This window comes from Phyllobates terribilis, unplaced genomic scaffold (assembly GCF_046119375.1).
Source record: "Phyllobates terribilis strain yellow unplaced genomic scaffold, ASM4611937v1 Scaffold_11__3_contigs__length_659146591, whole genome shotgun sequence".
NCBI classification, from domain to species: domain Eukaryota; kingdom Metazoa; phylum Chordata; class Amphibia; order Anura; family Dendrobatidae; genus Phyllobates; species Phyllobates terribilis.
In genome coordinates, this window is record NW_027362771.1 from 420,014,378 (window position 1) to 420,035,331 (window position 20,954).

A 20,954-nucleotide genomic window follows, 5' to 3' on the forward strand; every position below is an offset into this window, starting at 1 on the left:
TCAAGCTGCTTCTTCCCCCATTCTTTACACTGCAGCTGTGCATGTTCAATTTGGATCTTTGTAAGAGCTCAGTCCATATAAATCTAGCAGGATGGCACAGTGTGTGGAGAGTGAATTTCAATCACAGTATGACAAAATAATTGCAAGCAACTATAGTAATCCACCAGTAGGTAAAAATGTCAGCATCTGCTAGAAAAATCTAAAAAATAATGTCTAGCAAGGAAGGTCTCTTCATCAGGCATAGTATAACACAAACTCTGGAGTCACATATTTATACACAAGAGATACAGTGCAAATATATAGTTTACAGTATCTGCATCTGGAAGGGGAACCGGGAATTTATTCTGCTCATTGTCTCAGAATGAGGTATATTTATTTTTTGATGTTGGCAAAAATGACATATTTTTTATGCAACTTTGCAATTCTTGGGAACGTTGAATTGAAGTGCTGTTCAGTAGCAATCCCTTTATCTGTTTAAGACTGTTCTGATCTATGGATGCTAGGTCAGTGCAGCCTCTATGAGCCTACATGTCTAGTGTAATGCAAGATATTAACCATTTAAAAGTTATTTAAAGGTTAACTGTCACCTGAAAATCACTTGTTTAAATCCAGGTATTTGTGTTACATGTATTTTTTTTAAACATGTATGGCAATGTGTTTTTTCATATCACGATCTTTATTAAAAAGCAAAATTAACAATCTTGCAATTTTCATATTAGGACTTTTTTTTTACTCAATTCCTGTCCTTACAGAAGGCGTTTACAGCAGTTTCCTTATCATCAGAGTCAGTTACAATGACAGGTATCTCTATACACAGCTGATAGCACAGGATCAACCAATCACAATAGGCGATGTCACAGCGGACCCCTCCAATCACAGTGACCTTTTCACACGCTCATTATCTGCTTCAATGCAAAATGTAGGGGCGGAGTCTGTCTATTGCTGCTAATGTGCGTGTGACTTTCCTAAAGCAACAGGAAGTTAGTCTAAAAAAGCGAGTGTAAAAATTGCAAGATTTCTATTTTTTTCCCTTGTTTTAATAAAGATCGTGATATGGAAAAAAAAAGTTACAACAATTTAAAAAAAATATATACATTTAACCCAAAATCCTGATGTTGTATGTTCACTTGTGTGGCAGATATACTGCAGAGTTTCTGCCCAATCGGGTATTGAAACTGCGAATATTGTGGGTGAGATATTACCAAATCTCATCCACACAAAGCAGAAAAAATCTGCTGTGGATTTTAAATTTACCGCATGTCAATTTATGCTGCGGATTTCACCCTGTGCAACAGATAGGGTGCAATTCACAGCAAATCCGTATCGAAATCAAGAACAAATCCGCATGTAGCGAATGCAGATTTCCCCCCCACAAGATCTACAACATTTTGTGAGTAGTGTAAATATACACCATGGTAATTAAAAAACGAAAATCCGTTGAAATACAATTTCCATGGCCCCCAACTGATTCCTGACAGGTCATGATGTCATTGTGCTGGCATTGCTGAGGCTTCTGCCGGGCGGCAATGATGCTGATAAGTTTCGTACACAGACAATATCAGGATTGCCTTTAGGCTTGGGTCATTGCTCCGAGTACATAGCGGAATATTTGTTATAATAGCATTGAGCCAGCGGTAAGTAAATCTGTTATAAAGAAGAATAAATTGCAGAAATCTCTGTAAGGCGAGTCAGTTTTGCTGAATGATTGCAGCTTTATATTAAATCTTTCAGAAAATAAATACCGCTAGCACAGTCCCAAGCCGTCACAGAAATAATATGCTCTGCCAGTACTGGAAGTGCAGACAGGCGCGATCGATCACTCCTCAAACTTGACCTGATATTTTTGATACATCTTGGTTTTTTTTTTCTCTTTTCTCAGCTTTTTTGCAGTGTTGCAGTGAGGAGAACGCACCGGTCATTGTGTTTGTCTCCAAAATGTTTGCTGTGGATGCCAATACACTACCCAAGAACAAGCAGAGGTATGAAACCACAGGCTGGGGCGATGTCCAGTAACTTAATAAGTAGTAGGTTAGAGGGGATTTCCAAAGAAGCAAACCTATATTAAATGATCTTTAAATATGACGTTATATAAGTTACTAATATTATCCTATTAGCCCAGGTGCTTACTCTTCCTCTACCTCTACCTTTGGTTCTTCCACTGCGTTTTCAGTCCTGAGCTTAATTCAGGTCAGTGTTTGCTATGTTTTACTTGATTGGAACAGTGAGAGAGTCCAGATAATTGCTAATTTCACTTTTCTAAGCCAGCCCCCTTCTCTAATGTATTATCTGAAAAAAAGAGCCAGTTTAAAGGGGGATTGCAGGATTTTTCTTTCCTTTTTTTTTGTTTATGGGGCTAATCACTAACAGGCATTTAGTTGCTAACTACCTGCCTGTTCTCTTTTGCACGGGAACGATCTCTCCCTGCTCAGTCACCCATTCCCCTGTGTCATTTCACCTCTTTTAACAGAGCAGCTCTTTCTGTTTCTCTCTGCTGTGTTGATGGGGCGTCACTTCAGATGCCATGCTGATTGACAGCTAGCTCCCTGCAGTTAGACAGCGGGGAGCCGGCAGTCAGTTAGTATGACTTCGGTAGAGACACCCCATCAACATAGCAGAGAGGAAGAGAAAGAGCTGCTCTGTTGACATATCGCAGAGGTGTATCTAGGTCTTCTAGCACCGGGGCAAGAATTCAGTTTGACACCCCCACTCCACCTTCCCCAGCACATATCCGATTTGCACACTAAAGCCACGGCCCCACTATCAGTATTTGGTCAGTATTTTTTCTCAGGAGTGGGATCCAAAACCAAGAGTGGGTGATAAATGCAGAATTGGTGACTTTTTTCTATTATACCTTTTCTCTGATTGTTCCTCACCTGGTTTTGGCTCCCACTTCTGAGATAAAATACTGATCAAATGCTAATAGTGGGGCTGTGACCTTAGTCACATGCTGATGAGCTGCTCTTCCTAATTCTCTTTGAGTGAAGCAGAAAGAGAAGCTCATTGTCACGTGACCGTAAGTATGAAAATCACATATCAGTGAAGTGGCCATGTGATGACTGATGGAACCTACAAGCAGAGCTGAATCCTGATAGTGAGGATATTACACGCTGTTAGGATTGGCTACACGACTTCATTTTATAATTAAAGGGCTTGTCCAGGTTTGAGATGAAAGTCTGCAGTCACTCTATGTGACTGCAGGCTTCTGAATTCTCACAGCGCATACAGTGTACACTTTTACGATTCTTCCTTCCCGGTGGCAAGAGTGGACGGACGGTCATGTGAGCACAAGTATGCGATTTGTGTACTTCTGGCCACATTCCGACTAGACATATCCGTCCTCGCTCAATTCATTTTTATTGAGTGAGCCACGCGTGTCTAGTCGGCATGTGACAATATGTATGCAAATTGCCGGCACAAGAGAATCCTGACAGCGTGCAGTGCGCACTGTGAGAAGTCAGGAGTCTGCAGTCACATAGAATGATAGAATAGTAGACTCATCACAAACGTGGATAACACCTTTAATTCTCCTAACATAAATTAAAATGTCAGCATCACAAAAAAAATTTACATCCAGAGGCTATGATTACTTTTCTCATCCACATCTCGTCTCTGCAGACTTCCATCTTCTCCGGTCTTCTGCAGCACAACCCCACACGATGCCCTTAAAGATAGCAGAGTCATTATAATGCTCCTGAATAAAAATATCTGCCCTATGCTGAGCCCCTGAATAAATATCCACCCTCCACACTGATTAAATAGCCCCCCCTGCACACTGAATAAATAGCCCCCCCTCCACACTGAATAAATAGCCCCCCCTGCACACTGAATAAATAGCCCCCCTGCACACTGAATAAATAGCCCCCTGCACCTTGAATAAATAGCCCCCCTGCACCTTGAATAAATAGCCCCCCTGCACCTTGAATAAATAGCCCCCCTCCACACTGAATAAATAGACCCCCTCCACCCTGAATAAATAGCCCCCCTCCACCCTGAATAAATGGCCCCCCTCCACCCTGAATAAATGGCCCCCCTCCACCCTGAATAAATGGCCCCCCTCCACCCTGAATAAATGGCCCCCCTCCACCCTGAATAAATGGCCCCCCTCCACCCTGAATAAATAGCCCCCCTCCACCCTGAATAAATAGCCCCCCTCCACACTGAATAAATAGCCCCCCTGCACCCTGAATAAATAGCTCCCCCCCATGCTGAATCTTCGGTGTCTTCAGCTCCATAGCCACAGGAGCACTTACCACCGATTCTCTGCTCTCTCCTGTTGGCGCCGGCGAGTGACATTAGCAGCGCGATCACATGACCTGATCACGCTGCTGACGTCGCTCTAAGCCGAAGGTCAGAGCTTCAATTGTACTCGCATCTGAAAGACGCAAGTACAATCACTGGGAGCCGGCATGCCGCAGCTTCTCTGAGCAGGCTGTTAGCTTGACGTCCGAATCCTGGTCCGGGGGGGGGAGGCGGCAGAATACAGCCGCTGGAGGAGACACCTCGGACTGGCTTATTAGGCGGCCCAACGGCGCCCCCCCCACCCTAGATATGCCTCTGCATAACGTCAACAGGAAGCCACAGAATTGTCATGCTCTGAGCCAGCAGAGTTTCACCGCCGGCCACAACAGGCATGCAGTTGGCAACTACCTCCCTGTTAGTTTTTACCCTCTTATGCAAAAATTATAAAAGTCCTGGATAGTTCCTTTAACTTTTAGAATTAGCTTTCATTTACTTTTAGTCACGTGAGGATGACTGCTCAGATGATACAGCCAGTTATCGACTTTCACAGCGATTATTCGTAGCAGGTTACATTGCAGTCAATGCAAATGAAGTTCGAAAGGTGCCATCCACATGTAGTTGATAAATTCTTTGCAGTCTGGATACTTTCCTGTAGTTTTACATAGGTTTAATGAATTACCTTGCAGTCCTATCAAACTATATAAAAGACAAAAATGCAACTGGACAGTCATGAACAACAAGGCACTTAATAATAGGTGATATTACACACAATCTGTCATGTGGCTTGGACTATACTGCCATATTGGCTTTGTGTATTGCAGTGACAAATGGCTGCCATGTGTCACATTTATTTATAGCTGGATCTGCAAGTGACAGCATTCTTATTACCTAAATCTAAAATGGCCAAACGTCTGTTCAGCCCACAGATTCTTCTTTGCTCTGGAAATGTGCAGTCATAGTATGCTAGTGTTGAGCATTCCGATACTGAAATATCGGGTATCGGCCGATATTCGCGGTATCGGAATTCCGATACTTAATTCCGATACTTTTACAATATCGAATACCGGAATCGGAAGTTCCCATAATGCCTGCGCTCTGCGGTGTCTCTGAAGGATGACAAGCTGGATGGCAGCGCTCAGCTGCGATCCAGCCTGTCATCAGAATGCCATCCCAGCGTGGGAGAATTCTCCTGATCGGTAAAAAGCCGCCAGCTTTTAAACAATCACACAGCCCCATACTGCTTCCCCGCAGCCTACCACCCCGTTCCTCCGCTCCCCTCGCCACCTCCCATCCCGATCGTAAGTTAGGACCGGGCGGGGAGCGCAGCACCAAGGAGCGGGGAGCGAAGGACCCGGGCGGGGAAGCCGGCAGTGAAAAGACTTCACCGCCGGCTTTCCCGTTCTGTACTGCGCTCTCCCGCCGGTTATTTCAAATGAACAGCTGAGGTATCAGGTGATGCTGATCAGCTGCTCATTTGAAGTAGCCGCGGTGCCCTCAGAGGGTTCACGTGAGTTCATGCTTGACTGCATTGCATGAACTCACATGAACTTTCCCACGGCGGCACAGGTCAGCCTCACCTCCCAGACGATCAGCCCGTCATGATTGGTGTGTGTGGGTGTCTGTGCGCGGTGTCTGCGAGTGTGTGTGCGGTGTCTGTGCGATGTCTGCGGGTGTGTGCGTGCAGGCAGACATAGGCCGATGTGACACTACTACTCCCATCGGCCTATGTCTGTCCCCCGTCCACTCGTGCCAGCAGGATCAGCTCGATGAGAGCAGTATTTCCCATCAGCCTGATCCTGCTATTTAAATTGCCCTACTGTGTCCCCAATAAATTTTAAATACATTTCATTGGTGGCCAGTGGTTACCTAAAATAAATTAGTTTATACATTACCTGTCCCCGCCGATCGCCACTTAAAATAAAGTAAAAAATAAAAAACTACACCTATACTCACCTAGACACCTAATTCCCCGAAGCTATCGATCTCCTGTAATAAAATATAAAATAATAAACCACAACCTTATCCTTACCCCTCCGTAGTAGTCCACGAGTGTCCCACGATGATCTCCAGTTTAGAGCAGCCACATAGAATGTGACCGCTCTGAACCGCTGCCGCCGCTAGAATGACGGGGCCGTAAAGCGGCCCCGTCATTGCATAAGCGGGTTCGCCGGAGTTCAGGCAGCGCTGCTCCGGTTAGCTCCTTTACGGCCCTGCTGTATCGTGAGAAATTCCCACGGTACAGCAGTGCCGTAAAGGAGGTCTCCGGAGCTGCGCTGCCTGAATGCACTCCGGTGACCTCAGTCAGTGGCTCCCGCTGCCGGGAGCGGACGTGTTCCCGGCAGCGTGAGCTTACAGCAGCCATGCACAGCTGTCACCATCTCCAGATGTGACAGCTGTGCATGGGAGATCAGCGCAGGAACGTGGACAGGTAACTATTTTTTTTTAGTAAACTAAGAATTAAATAAAATTGTGTGTTTTATTTCAAATAAATTATTTTTTTCTGGGTGTAGTGTGTTTTTTCTTTTTAACACTTTGTAGGTTAGTAATGGGGGTGTCTTATAGACGCCCATCATTACTAACCAGGGCTTCATGGCAGCTGGCGCTGACATGAACCCCACCACTATTACCCCCTGCCACCGCACCAGGGCAGCGTGGAAGAGCGAGGCTAAGTGCCAGAGTTGGCGCATCCATAGGATGCGCCATTTCTGGGGCGGCTGACGGCTGGTGTTTCTAGCCTGGGAGAGGGCCAATATTCATGGCACCCTTCCTGGGCTATTAATATCAGCCCCCAGCTGTCCGCCTAGCCTTTGCTAGCTATTAAATAGGGGGTACCCCACGTCATTTTTTGGGGGGGGTCCCCCATTTTAATAGCTATTAAAGGCTAGGTATTCAGCTGGGGGCTGATATTAGTAGCCTGGGAAGCGCCGTGGGTATTACCCCCTTCCCAGGCTTCAAACATCTGCCCCAGCCGTCTGCTTAACCTCCGCTAGAGCCTAAAATTATGGGGGATCCCACGCCAATTTTTTTTTAAATAAAGCCTTTATTTTAACACTAAATGACATTTGAGGAGTTAATAAAGATGCAGTCCCTAAATTATTATTTATTTTTTAATTAATTTTTCCCAAAAATTTTGACGTGGGCTTTGCCATATTTTTGTATGCCAGCCAGGTACAGCATCCAGCTTCTATGAACGCGCCATTTTCCGGGGTGGCTGCGGACTGCAATTTGCACCGGGGGGGGGAGGGGGCAGAAAGCTTGGGCCTCCCTGAGCTGCAGATTCCAGCCCCCAGCTGCCTAGTTGTACCTGGCTGGACACACAAATAGGGAGAAGCCCCACGTATTTTTTTTTCTAATTATTTCATGAAATTCATGAAATAATAAAGAAAAAAAGGGCTTCCCTATATTGTTGTCTCCGGCCAGGTACAAATAGGCAGCTGGTGGTTAGGTGCAGCCCGTTCCTGCCTGCTGTACCTGGCTGGACACAAATATAGTGCGAAGCCCCACGTCAATTTTTTTTTAATTATTTCAGGAAATTCATGAAATAATTAAAAAAAAATTGATGTGGGGCTTCGCCCTATATTTGTGTCCAGCCAGGTACAGCAGGCAGAAACGGGCTGCGCCCAACCACCAGCTGCCTATTTGTACCTGGCCGGAGACAACAATATAGGGAAGCCCTTTTTTTAAAAAATTATTTCATGAAATAATTTTAAAAAAATTGATGTGGAGCTTCGCCCTATTTTTGTGTCCAGCCAGATACAACTAGTCAGATGGGGGCTGGAATCCACAGCGCAGGGAGGCCCAAGCTTTCTGGGCCCCCCCCACTGCAAATTGCAGTCCACAGCCACCCCGGAAAAGGGCGCGTTCATAGAAGCGCCATCTTCTGGCGCTGTACCCAACTCATCCAGGGCCCTGGTGCGGTGGCTCACTGGGTAATAAAGGGGTTAAGGCCAGCTTGGCATTATCAGCTGGCCCTAAGCCCGAAATTCATGGGGTCACGCCAATATTAGACATGACCACCATGAATTTCTAGTAAAGTATTTAAAAAAACACAACACCCAGAATAAAGTCCTTTAATTGAAATAAACACACAATTCTTTATTGTTCTAAATTAAACTCTACTTACCATCACGCCCATTCCAGCTGAAGCCAACGATCTCCTGCAATAAAAGTAAAATAATAAACCAACCTCATCCTTACCTTTCCATGGTTCCCACGACAGCTTCAGCTCTGCTACATCGAGATGACAGGCTGGACCGCAGCAGAACGCTGCCATCCAGCCTGTCATCCCGCAGACACTGAGAAGCGCAGGCATGCTTGCGCTCCTCAGTGTCTCTCTGTGACGGCATAAAGATGAGCCGAGGTCATGTCCAATGAACTCGGCTCACCTCATGCACGTCACTGACAGTGTGGGAAAATTCTCCTGCACTCAGCGCTTCAGCGTGAGAATTTTCCCACGCTGTCAGTGACGTGAATGAGGTGAGGTCATGTCCAATGAACTCAGCTCACCTCATGCACGTCACTGACAGCGTGGGAAAATTCTTACGCTGAAGCGCTGAGTGCAGGAGAATTCTCCCACGCTGTCAGTGACGTGCATGAGGTGAGCCGAGTTCATTGGACATGAACTCTGCTCATCTGGATGCCGTCACAGAGAGACACTGAGGAGCGCAAGCATGCCTGCGCTTCTCAGTGTCTGCGGGATGACAGGCTGGATGGCAGCGTTCTGCTGCGGTCCAGCCTGTCATCTCGATGTAGCAGAGCTGAAGCTGTCCTGGGAACCATGGAAAGGTAAGGATGAGGTTGCTTTATTATTTTTCTTTTATTGCAGGAGATCATTGGCTTCAGCTGGAATGGGCGTGATGGTAAGTATGGTTTAATTTAGAACAATAAAGAATTGTGTGTTTATTTCAATTAAAGGGCTTTATTTTGGGTGTTTGTGGTTTTTTTTTTTAACTTTGACTATGGGGTTAGTAATGGGGGTGTCTTATAGACGCCTCTCCATTACTAACCTGGGCTTGATGTCAGCTGGTATTATAAGCTGACATCAACCCCAGCCCTATTACCCCACTGCCACCGCTACAGGGCAGTGGGAAGAGCGAGGCTAAGTGCCAGAATTGGCGCATCCTATGGATGCGCCATTTCTGGGGCGGCTGACGGCTGGTGTTTCTAGCCTGGGAGGGGGCCAATATTCATGGCACCCTTCCTGGGCTATTAATGTCAGCCCCCAGCTGTCTGCCTAGCCTTTGCTAGCTATTAAATTAAGGGGGACCCCACGTCATTTTTTTGAGGGGGTCCCCCATTTTAATAGCTAGTAAAGGCTAGGTATTCAGCTGTGGGCTCATATTAGTAGCCTGGGAAGCTCCGTGGGTATTACCCCCTTCCCAGGCTTCAAACATCTGCCCCAGCCGTCTGCTTAACCTCCGCTAGAGACTAAAATTAAGGGGAACCCCACGCCAATTTTTTTTTAAATAAATCCTTTATTTTAACACTAAATGACAAGTACAGTAAGCAACACTGTCACTGTACTTCATATATATGTGACTGACATGTTTCTATCTATCTAATCTATGTGTGAAGCTCTATTCTGTCTGTTATAAATTGTCGGGTACCGCTGCTGAATTGCCGGCCGGCTTTTTTAAAGAGACGGTGCATGAAAACACTGTTATTTTTTTAAATAAATCCTTTACACTAAATGACAAGTACAGTAACCAGCACTGTCACTGTACTTCATATATATGTGACTGACATGTTTCTATCTATCTAATCTATGTGTGAAGCTCTATTCTTTCTGTTCTAAATTGTCGGGTACCGGTGTATGCCGCTGATGAATTGCCGGCTTTTCATGTAATACATTCTACATTATTCTTAGTTGTTTTACTTCATGTAGAATTAACCTACAAGGAAAGAAAGGGTTTATTTTCATTCCGATATTTGTGTCCCATTGACTTGCATTGGTTTCCTTTATCGGAATCGGCAATATCCGATACTTTTTGGGTATCGGTCCGATCCAATCCGATACGATATTTCCTGATATCGGAAGGTATCGCTCAACACTAATAGTCATACCTCTCTTGTACCTAAGTTACTAGATATGGTCTCATGACACTTCTTTGTTTGATTTTTTTTTTTTTTTTTACATTTCATTGCTCTAATAATTACAAGTAGATTGGTGGATCTCTGGGGTCCGGAGAACCCACTGATCTTTTCAAACACTGCCCCCCCCCTCCACCCCACATCCAATTTTCCCGAGAGGTGCGCAGCACAGTTGATGGGAGCCCACAGTTCTCTGTGACAGCACACAGAACAATATAGATTCATATGGATTCAATGGAAAACATAAGCTTCATAGGCTATGATATCTATTGAATCAATTCTACAGACTGTGTGCGCACTCAGAGAGAAGCGGTGCGCTTTTGTCTCTTGAGCCGCGCGAGAAGCGGTGCGCTTTTGTCTCTTGAGCCGCGCGAGAAGCGGTGCGCTTTTGTCTCTTGAGCCGCGCGAGAAGCGGTGCGCTTTTGTCTCTTGAGCCGCGCGAGAAGCGGTGCGCTTTTGTCTCTTGAGCCGCGCGAGAAGCGGTGCGCTTTTGTCTCTTGAGCCGCGCGAGAAGCGGTGCGCTTTTGTCTCTTGAGCCGCGCGAGAAGCGGTGCGCTTTTGTCTCTTGAGCCGCACGCCTTTCGGAGGGGTGGGGTGTTTGAGCGATATGTGGAGTCTCAGGACCTGGACCACCACCAGTCTGCTTGTAATTATTAGGGCAAGGAATTGTGAAAAGACATTTCAACGGTTTAGTTACTCTTTAAGTTCTACTTATAAGTGGCTATAGCTGTTGTTCTTTCCCTGCACTGTGCTTTACACTACAGCTGCTTTTGTTCAGGTAAAGCATGTAATAGTATAAAATATTGGGATGATTTTTGTGTAAAAGGTTTCTATACATTACTAGTAAATAATCTGCCAGTAGGAATATAATTACAGTATATTTAGCCAAGACATTGACCCTAATAAGCTAGGGAACTTGGATATCTGCTTTAAAAGGACCTGACAGCTCTTCTTAAACACTTATGTCCGTAAATACTTTGTTTCACATTAGTTGACCATTCTGGAGCATCTTTTCTTACAATACAACATTGCGCTGTGTTCCTCTGTTATTCCGCCTTCAAATTTCTAAACCAATTGACAACTGGGTGTCACTAATAGGAGGTCCCTTGTACACTCTCCAATCAGCACGGATTACATCAGACTGTGTCTTTTGACAAGAAGTAACGGTACTACCCACTTGTCAATTTATTCATGAATTTCCAGAAGGAATAACCAAGGAACAGTGCACTGCAGAGTTTATTAAAACAGATATGTCAGGAGTGGTGACAGCTTGTCTCTTAAGTGTGAAGCATGCGTGCATTATTCATATATAAGTGGAAATATTTCACTGCACCTAAATAATACTGCCCATTATATATTGTACTTTATGTAATAAACACATCACATGGACATAAGGAAGACCCCGTAGGAAATAGAGGGGGCTGTACGCAAGTCATAGGGTAAAACCACAGTAATGAGCCAGAGCATAAAGTGGTATGTATGCAATTTATAGGAATACATTCACACTGGCCATTTCACAGATAGAACCCATGAAAAAAGCAAAATGAGTGTGAAGATCTGAGGTTTTGGATTCTATTAATAACCTAGGCAGGTTAACGAAGCAACAATATTTTATTACTTACATCCATGGTTATACAATTCCCTGTAAAATGACCAAAATATAATGCTCTCAGTCCATAAGTTCTCAACCCGGGATCGGTAGTTCCACTGCCCCCGTACCAGGCGATACTCACGGTCTCCCAACTGTTGATTGGCCCACAGATTTCATATCTCCCACCAGTTTATTCTGTAGCCACAATCCACGTTCCTGCAGACAATAGATAACATGACCAAAGCCCATGTATTGAGCAGCAGTAGTCCTTAAGAAAGTTCATCAAATCCAGACAACAGATCCCACATTTGTAGCACGTGTGTCCAGCCCAACCGGCAACCGATCTCTAAATTCTATAGGCCATCCATGCATGGCTCCAGGACCTCAGCCTAGATCCTCTCCCTTTGACGTCACTCTCCCAACTCTCTCACTAACACATATGGCATCTTCCTCCTTCCCTGGGATCATCCCCCTGAATGGGCAGAAGTGTTCTCACCCTCCCCCTTAAACGTTTGCTTTTAGCTCAAAGAATGAAGAATATTCCAGAAGCCCATCACCGGGGATTACATGTGAGATCCCCTGTGGAGATGGCTCCCGTGGTTCTACTATCCCTATCCACACAATGGGCCTAGGGGCTGGGAGAATAATGGCTTGAGGCTCTAGAGATAATGATGAGATTAATGGAATGATTGCTTTACATTTACCTTTGGTGATCTTCTGTCTGGCCTTATGTATGCATAAGATCCAGCCCACACGTCTTCCTCTGCTTACTGTCACTGAATGGAAACATTGATTCCTGAGGCTAAACTGACAAGCAAGCGAATGTCTAATAAAACACAGCAATAATATTGACATAACCGGTGCTCCATGCTGGAAAAAGTCGGCATCTCTTAGAGGTGTTGACTCCACTCTACGTTCATTGGTTCAATAGTCTTTAGAACAAGGCCAGCTCCTCACAATAAGCATATACCCTGTAGCAAGTAAATAGTAATAATACATGTAAATAACATTGGGTACTTATTTAACACTATTTTGATCAAAAAAGCGTAAAAACCATCCCACCACAACAAGGTGTACCCAATTGAGATGGTCCTATCTCTATTATTAAAACCTCACCTTGTCAGATAAGATGTCCCGATTTGGGTGCACCTTGACGTGGTGGGATGGCTTTTACGCTTTTTTTTATCGAAATAGTGTTAAATAAGTACCCTATGTTATTTATATGTACTATTACTGTTTACTCATTTACTTACTACGGAATATATATGCTCATTTTGTTTTGTTCTTGGGACAATTCTTAAGGTAGAGGTAGTGTAGATTATGTTCCGCACATGAGCACCTTATTTACATGGTTTATAGACCTCCCTTTCCCCCACCTGAGAATAACACGTGTTTTTATGTATTGTATACAGTACAGACCAAAAGTTTGCACACACCTTCTCATTTAAAGAATTTTTTTGTATTTTCATTATTATGAAAACTGTACATTCACACTGAAGGCATCAAAACTATGAATTAACATGTGGAATTATATACTTAACAAAAAAAGTGTGAAACAGCTGAAAATATGTCTTATATTCTAGGTTCTTCAAAGTAGCCACCTTTTGCTTTGATGACTGCTTTGCACACTCTTGGCATTCTCTTGATGAGCTTCAAGAGGTAGTCACCGGAAATGGTTTTCACTTCACAGGTGTGCCCTGTCAGGTTTAATAAGTGGGATTTCTTGCCTTATAAATGGGGTTGGGACCATCAGTTGTGTTGTGCAGAAGTCAGGTGGATACACAGCTGATAGTCCTACTGAATAGACTGTTAGAATTTGTATTATGGCAATAAAAAAGCAGCTAAGTAAAGAAAAAGGAGTGGCCATCATTACTTTAAGAAATGAAGGTCAGTCAGTACTAAAAATTGGGAAAACTTTGAAAGTGTCCTCAAGTGCAGTTGCAAAAACCATCAAGCGCTACAAAGAAACTGGCTCACATGAGGACCGCCCCAGGAAAGGAAGCCCAAGAGTCACCTCTGCTTCTGAGGATAAGTTTATCCGAGTCACCAGCCTCAGAAATCGCAGGTTAACAGCAGCTCAGATTAGAGACCAGGTCAATGCCACACAGAGTTCTAGCAGCAGACACATCTCTACAACAACTGTTAAGAGGAGACTTTGTGCAGCAGGCCTTCATGGTAAAATAGCTGCTAGGAAACCACTGCTAAGGACAAGCAACAAGAAGATGATACTTGTTTGGGCTAAAGAACACAAGGAATGGACATTAGACCAGTGGAAATCTGTGCTTTGGTCTGATGAGTCCAAATTTGAGATCTTTGGTTCCAACCACCGTGTCTTTGTGCGACGCAGAAAAGATGAACGGATGGACTCTTCATGCCTGGTTCCCACCGTGAAGCATGGAGGAGGAGGTGTGATGGTGTGGGGGTGCTTTGCTGGTGACACTGTTGGGGATTTATTGTAAATTGAAGGCATACTGAACCAGCATGGCTACCACAGCATCTTGCAGCGGCATGCTATTCCATCTGGTTTGCGTTTAGTTGGACCATCATTTATTTTTCAACAGGACAATGACCCCAAACACACCTCCAGGCTGTGTAAGGGCTATTTGACCAAGAAGGAGAGTGATGGGGTGCTACGCCAGATGACCTGGCCTCCACAGTCACCAGACCTGAACCCAATCGAGATGGTTTGGGGTGAGCTGGACCGCAGAGTGAAGTCAAAAGGGCCAACAAGTGCTAAGCATCTCTGGGAACTCCTTCAAGATTGTTGGAAGACCATTTCCGGTGACTACCTCTTGAAGCTCATGAAGAGAATGCCAAGAGTGTGCAAAGCAGTCATCAAAGTAAAAGGTGGCTACTTTGAAGAACCTAGAATATAAGACATATTTTCAGTTGTTTCACACTTTTTTGTTAAGTATATAATTCCACATGTGTTAATTCATAGTTTTGATGCCTTCAGTGTGAATGCACAATTTTCATAGTCATGAAAATACAGAAAAATCTTTAAATGAGAAGGTGTGTCCAAACTTTTGGTCTGTACTGTATGTGTTCTAGAAAAGCTTGTTGCCAAAGTTATCATACTACTGTATGTAGAAAAAAAATAACCTTTTTTTTTATTTTTTATGTGATTTGTCTCATGCTGGAAAAAGAATTTGACATTAATATATGCGCATTAGGTGTATTTTGTTGATACATTTTTACAGCATTGTTTTTTTTACTGCTGTCCTTTATTGCAAAGCTTATACCTCTTGATACGATACCACTAGTGTTAAACTTTTATCTACTGCAAAATGCTAAAAACATACTAGATTGACCCTGAATCCTTCTTTACAGCTGTCATAGTAAATGCTGACTTGTGCCCACTAGGTGGCGATGTGCTTCTCCCTTTTCGTTCCTCATAATGCACCTTTTTCGCTAAATGCCAGACTCCAGCGAGCTGCATGACCTCATGGATTAGCAGTGGGGTAATTATCTTCTGCTGAGCGCTGGTTTGTGTAGACTGCGAGAATGTTGCTTTCCTGACAGCCTGTAACTTAGAAATGTATTGACTTCCACCCGGTTTGTTTTTCCATAACCCTTTAGCTCCTAATGGGTACCATGTCCTCAAAACAATTAAAGAGAAAAATACCCTATTTATATTAGTAGTTATTTTTCTTTGAAAGCCTTATAAACCATATGGGAAAGGTTTATTTTGGCTGGGAAGAAGTTTGGAGAATAATGTGTTTAGTGACCAATTTCTAAGCAGACGCTGCCTTACCATTAACCTCGGTGCCCGTGTAATTTGTTTCCTTGGTCAGGTCTTTTATATTCTGGAATGTAGAAAATGTATATAGGGAGTTAATATGATGGGAAGACCCCTTACCCAGTGTTTTATGTAAAACTCTTTAAAATAAATCAGGCCACATTTTCAGAGGGAAAAATACTGACTGTAATATTGATGTGTTAGAACGATTTGTCTGCATTTCTAGCCATTTTGCTTTCCTAGAAACTTGTGCGATATCGGTATTGTTAGTGTGTTACCTCCATGTCCACAAGTAGTTCTTTCTATATTGCAGCCACTACAACTTCGCTGTAAGTAAACTTGCATATTTTTGTCTATTCCGTTGCAAAATATTGGAAAACTACGAACTTAATACAGGCAACAACTATAGAAATTGGGTTGTAAAAATTGAATAGACTTCATATACAGCATAAAAATACCGAAAAATTGACAAATCAACCTGAAATGAACAAAGTGGCAGCGAAAAGACAACAATGGGTTGGAGAAACGTGTTAGGTTTTTATAGTCATTATATCAGATTATTAGTATCTCTTACACTGGCAGATTGTCTGCAATGTAATAATAATCATAAAAGGATCCAGCAAAACTATTGTTTGTTCCTCTCACTCTGTGGGCTGCACATGTCCTGTTACACGACCTGTGAGAGGAGATTCGATCAGAACGCTCCTTTATCATCTGATCACTGCACTGGTTGACACTGGGAAATGATTGGGAATGACACCTATACAAATGTTTGTTCAGGTGATACTTATTGTTTCCATGTGTTAAATGTCATTAAAGGAGCACTCCTCCCATGAAAATCTGTATCCTCTTAATACATTGCAATCATTATAGCACTGTGTATTTACATTTGCTCATTTTGCCTTTCTACCCAGCAAATTATTTTTCTCTGCGCTATGTAGAATCAGAAAGTCTCTTATCCCTGTATTTATCATCCCCCTCTTCAACTTTTGCAGTGACTTATGACTCCTGCAGGGAAAATTGACCTCCTGTTTCTACATAGAGCTTACAAGGATTCAGCTAGTCAGTTTTTAATCACGGGATGTCATAGACCTAATGGAAAAGAGAAGAATTAGCTGGGTAGAATGGCAAAATGAGCAATTGTAAGTACACAGTGCTATATAATATGATGACTGCAATATATTAAGAGGATAAAAACTTTGATGGGAGGAGTGCTTCTTTAAAGGACATTTACACTGTAAGATAATCATGAATCATTGTTAAAAACACTTGTTTCCAGATTGTCTTGCCATGTAAACAGGCTGCCAATGAACGAGCAAAACGCTCGTTCGTCAAGTGAAATGATCTTTCGTGCAGCATAAAAGATCATCGTTTTTGGCGATACATTGTCCTGTGTAACCAAGACTCGCACTGCCGAGAACGATGGCAGCCTGTGTGCACTGAGCGATCTAGTATAAATCGCTTAGTGCACATCGTTTAACTTTGGTCTGCCTGCGTAAACAGGTATTTAAACACCCTCCGATCTGTAAAAGTTTGCCTATCGGCGATCATTTTGTCGGTCCATGTAAACTGAACTTTCAAGGGATTGTCCTGAATCCCTACAGTTATTTCATCAATATTAGATCAGTGGGGTTCCAACACCTGGCACACTCACCAATCAGCTGAAATCGTCTCCGTCAGCAGCTGGAACTAAGCGATCTATGGAGGGGAATAGCACAGCCTCATATATTGCTTTGTTGCCACTGCCAAGCACTACATTTTATCTCCCATTTAAAGCGCCACTCCAGTTTTTTTTTTATTTCAGCTCTGGCATGGTAGCAGTAATCTAAGTTTCCTGCCAGTAATCTTATACTTAGAAAAATCACAAAAAACAACCTTACCAACTCCAGGTAAGATTACCAATACACTATCAGGATGCAGCAGACCCCCATGATAAAGGCGGGGGCAGCACAGGTGTAAAATAATAATGGTTCAACCACTCACAGACCAATTCATGGAGGGGGTGGTTGCCTAGTATTAAAAATGCACATACTTTTTGCAGGGTGCAATCAATAGGCTGTAAGCTAGACACTGTGCATCACATGTATCTGTGTGACTAGCGCCCTATGCAAACCTCATCTGTGTGCATGTTTAATATTAGGCAACCACACCCTCCATGAATTATGAATGGTAGGTCTGTGAGTGGTTGCTCCTTCAATATTTTGCACCTGTGCTGCCCCCGTCTTTATCATGGGGTCGGCTGCATGCTGCTAGTGTATTGGTAATCTGCCATATAGTTGGTAAGGCTGTGTGTTGTGATTTTTCTTGAATTCATGTCCTTTGTGAGCCGTAGTCTAATACTTACCAGCCACCGGCTTCAGGTGTTACCGTCACCACTCCTGACGTTCTGCAGCGGTTTGTGACCTGCTGGATCGCTCAGTACTCAATGTAAATCTATAAGAGCCAGAATGAGGACCTGATAGACTTACACTGAGAGCTTGTGATTATTACCGATGACTTCCAGTAAATCAGGAGCTGCGGTCACAAGATGGCGGCACCGGACCGGAGTGGCACCAGGAAGAGCTGAACACCGCGGTTGGTAAGTATAATACCCAGGGTCAAGGAACTTAAATTAGTGGCACCATTTCCGTGCCAAATAAAAACAAAATGCTGGAGTGGTGCTTTAAGTGAATAGTAGATAAACTGCAGTACTAGGCGACAGCCACTAAGCACTATGTACGGGTCTGCTGAGTTCTGACCTGTACATTGCTTGTATCCACCTGTTACTGGATCAGATTTCAGTTGATCAGTGGGGGGCGCGTGGGGTGTAAGATCCCCACCTATCTCATACTGATGACCAGGGCTGTGGAGTTGAAAGTCATGGAGTCGGTTTGCATTTTGGTGGAGTCGGTATAAAATGGACCGACTCCGACTCTTAAAATATATAATACAATGGTACATTAGTACAATGCTGGATGTGCTGTGAATGTTTTCAGAAGAATTTGGGAAAGTTATGAAATGTCCTATAAATATCTGTTCTGTTCCTGATCTAAGGATCTCGGCTTTTAGTTGAGATGAATCTGTGCTGCACTTTATGTACACGCTCAGTAGTGAGTCAGGGAAGTTGAAGAGTCGGAGGTTTGGCTTAGGCTATGTGCCCACGATGCAGAAATGCTCCGGATTTTTTCCTGAGCATTTCTGCATCTCCCTGGCAGAAAAAAACGCATGCGGATTGTACATGCGGTTTTTCTGCCAGGGACATGCGGAAGTGAAGCGTTCTTCACATGCATTTCCGCATGCGGGTGTCAAGCGCTTTCCAAGCGATTTTAGCATCACTTGGAAAGTGCTTGACAACTTGGTCACACTTTATAAATCCATGCAAACAGCATAGATTTATATAGTGTGACCTTAAAGAATGGTAGAAAATGAAAAAAATAAATATACTTACCTTCTGATGGCCCCCGCAGTCTTTATTCGCTCCGTCCTGGCTTGCCGGCAGCTCGCGGTACACTGAAGGACCTGCCGTCACATGATTAAATGACGTCAGCGTAGGCCCTTCAGTCCACCGCGATCTGCCGGCAAGCGAAGACAAGCGCACCGTGGGCCATCAGAAGGTAAATATAATATTTTTTATTTTATTCTTTTTTTTACAGGTTCTATGGTACCCGGGTCTGGAGGAGAGTCTCCTCTCCTCCGGACTCGGTACCATCCGCACATTGAAACGCTTGGATTCCGCATGTACAGATCCAGTGAAGCGGATTCCATGCGTTCCAATGCAAGTCAGTGGCGTAGAAAACGAAGCGCTTCTGCAAAATAATTGGTAGTGCTGCGTTTTTTTCCGCAATGATAACCCGCACATGCGGATTATCATTGGGGAACATGGCAGGCCTTCTACCATGCGTTTTTTAAGCGTTTCTGCCGCTGCGGAAATGCTTAATAAACACATCGTGGGCACACAGCCTTACTGATGCCACAGCCCTGCTGATGACAACTGATCACATGCAGAAACATTGTATTTGTCAATAAAAGTATAAAAACATATGAAATTCTCATAGGGTTATGTTCACTCGTTCCTTTTTTCCACAAAAAAACCATAGCGTTTTACTGTACCAGCAAAGTGAATGCGATTTCTGAAATCTCATGCACATGTTGCTTATGTTTTTCTTGCAGATTTGAAGCATGTCCATTCTTTCTGCATTTTGCAGCATTTTTCCTGCCAACACTCCAGTATTTGCAACAGATTTTTCTGCTCCAAATACTGAACGGGAGCACGTAAACATATTGTACTATATACAAGTTTGTACATGAATTGTGCATGTTGTCGGCATTACGCCTTGTTTACGTCCGGTGATGAGCTGCTGACGATGGTTTTTCTGCCGGCCACTTAGTCTTAAATGTGTGTAAGACACTCCAGCTTAAATGGGTTTCCTACCTTTGAGGATAATTTATTATTACTTTTTACTTAAATCCATGTTTTTCGGGCTAAAACATTTTTGCATTTGGGTTTCATTAAAAATTTTGACTTTTCCAGGCCCTTTAGTCCCCTTCACATTCAACTTTGATGTGGTCATAAATTGGCTAACAGGAGCTCAAAGAAAGAAAGAGGAGTTCAGATGTTTTCACACTGTGTTCTTCGGCACGTTCAGTGGTCCCTTCGAAGCTTACGTTCGAACCCCCTGCAAACCGGTATTCAGGTGTATGTGCCGAAGAGGCCGTTGACTATAATGGTGCAGACGGAGTTACCGTGTGCTCTGTCTTGCATCATTTTTGGGCATATACACCTACTGGATGTAGACACCTAGATGTAGTAGACTTTCCGTGGTGAAGAGCGCAGTGTAAAAGCACCCTTACAAACTCTCGTGTCATTCAATTTGAATGCGCTCACGGAATGATTCTCAGTTCATTCGTTGTGCGCCCAACAATAGACCATGCAGCACCGAGGCTGCAAAAAGGTATAGAGTGCAACATTTTTTATGCAACTCCAGTACAAAAATTATTTTCATTCCCAAATGCATGAATTTAAGTAGAAAAAAAAATGTCCCCAAAAGTAAACAACCTCTTTAATGGCTGATTTAGAAGAGCCGATAATCTGAGAACAAGTGTAAATAAGAACAGTCTTTCCCAATTTTCAGCTCATGTAAACTTGCTGAGAATCACACGACGAATAAGCAAAACGCTTGCTTATCAAGTGATCAGATCATTTGTGATGGCCTAAAAATCATTATCAGCCGCCGCACATCGTCCAGAGTAAATGGGAAATGTGCTGCCGACAACATGACTGTATGGAGACAGAATGAGCGGTGGAACATGTTCTCT

At 43.6% G+C, this 20,954-nt stretch overlaps 1 protein-coding gene across 4 annotated transcripts in view; it reads left to right on the forward strand.

The window, feature by feature from the left end:
• Positions 1-20,954, forward strand: part of EFL1 (elongation factor like GTPase 1) — a 410,413-nt gene that overhangs the window by 77,224 nt on the left and 312,235 nt on the right. For all 4 annotated transcript variants that reach the window (XM_073653133.1, XM_073653136.1, XM_073653134.1 and 1 more), the window contains one exon: positions 1,880-1,979. In XM_073653133.1, coding sequence (XP_073509234.1) covers positions 1,880-1,979 — 100 coding nt within the window. The remainder of the gene's footprint in view (positions 1-1,879; positions 1,980-20,954) is intronic.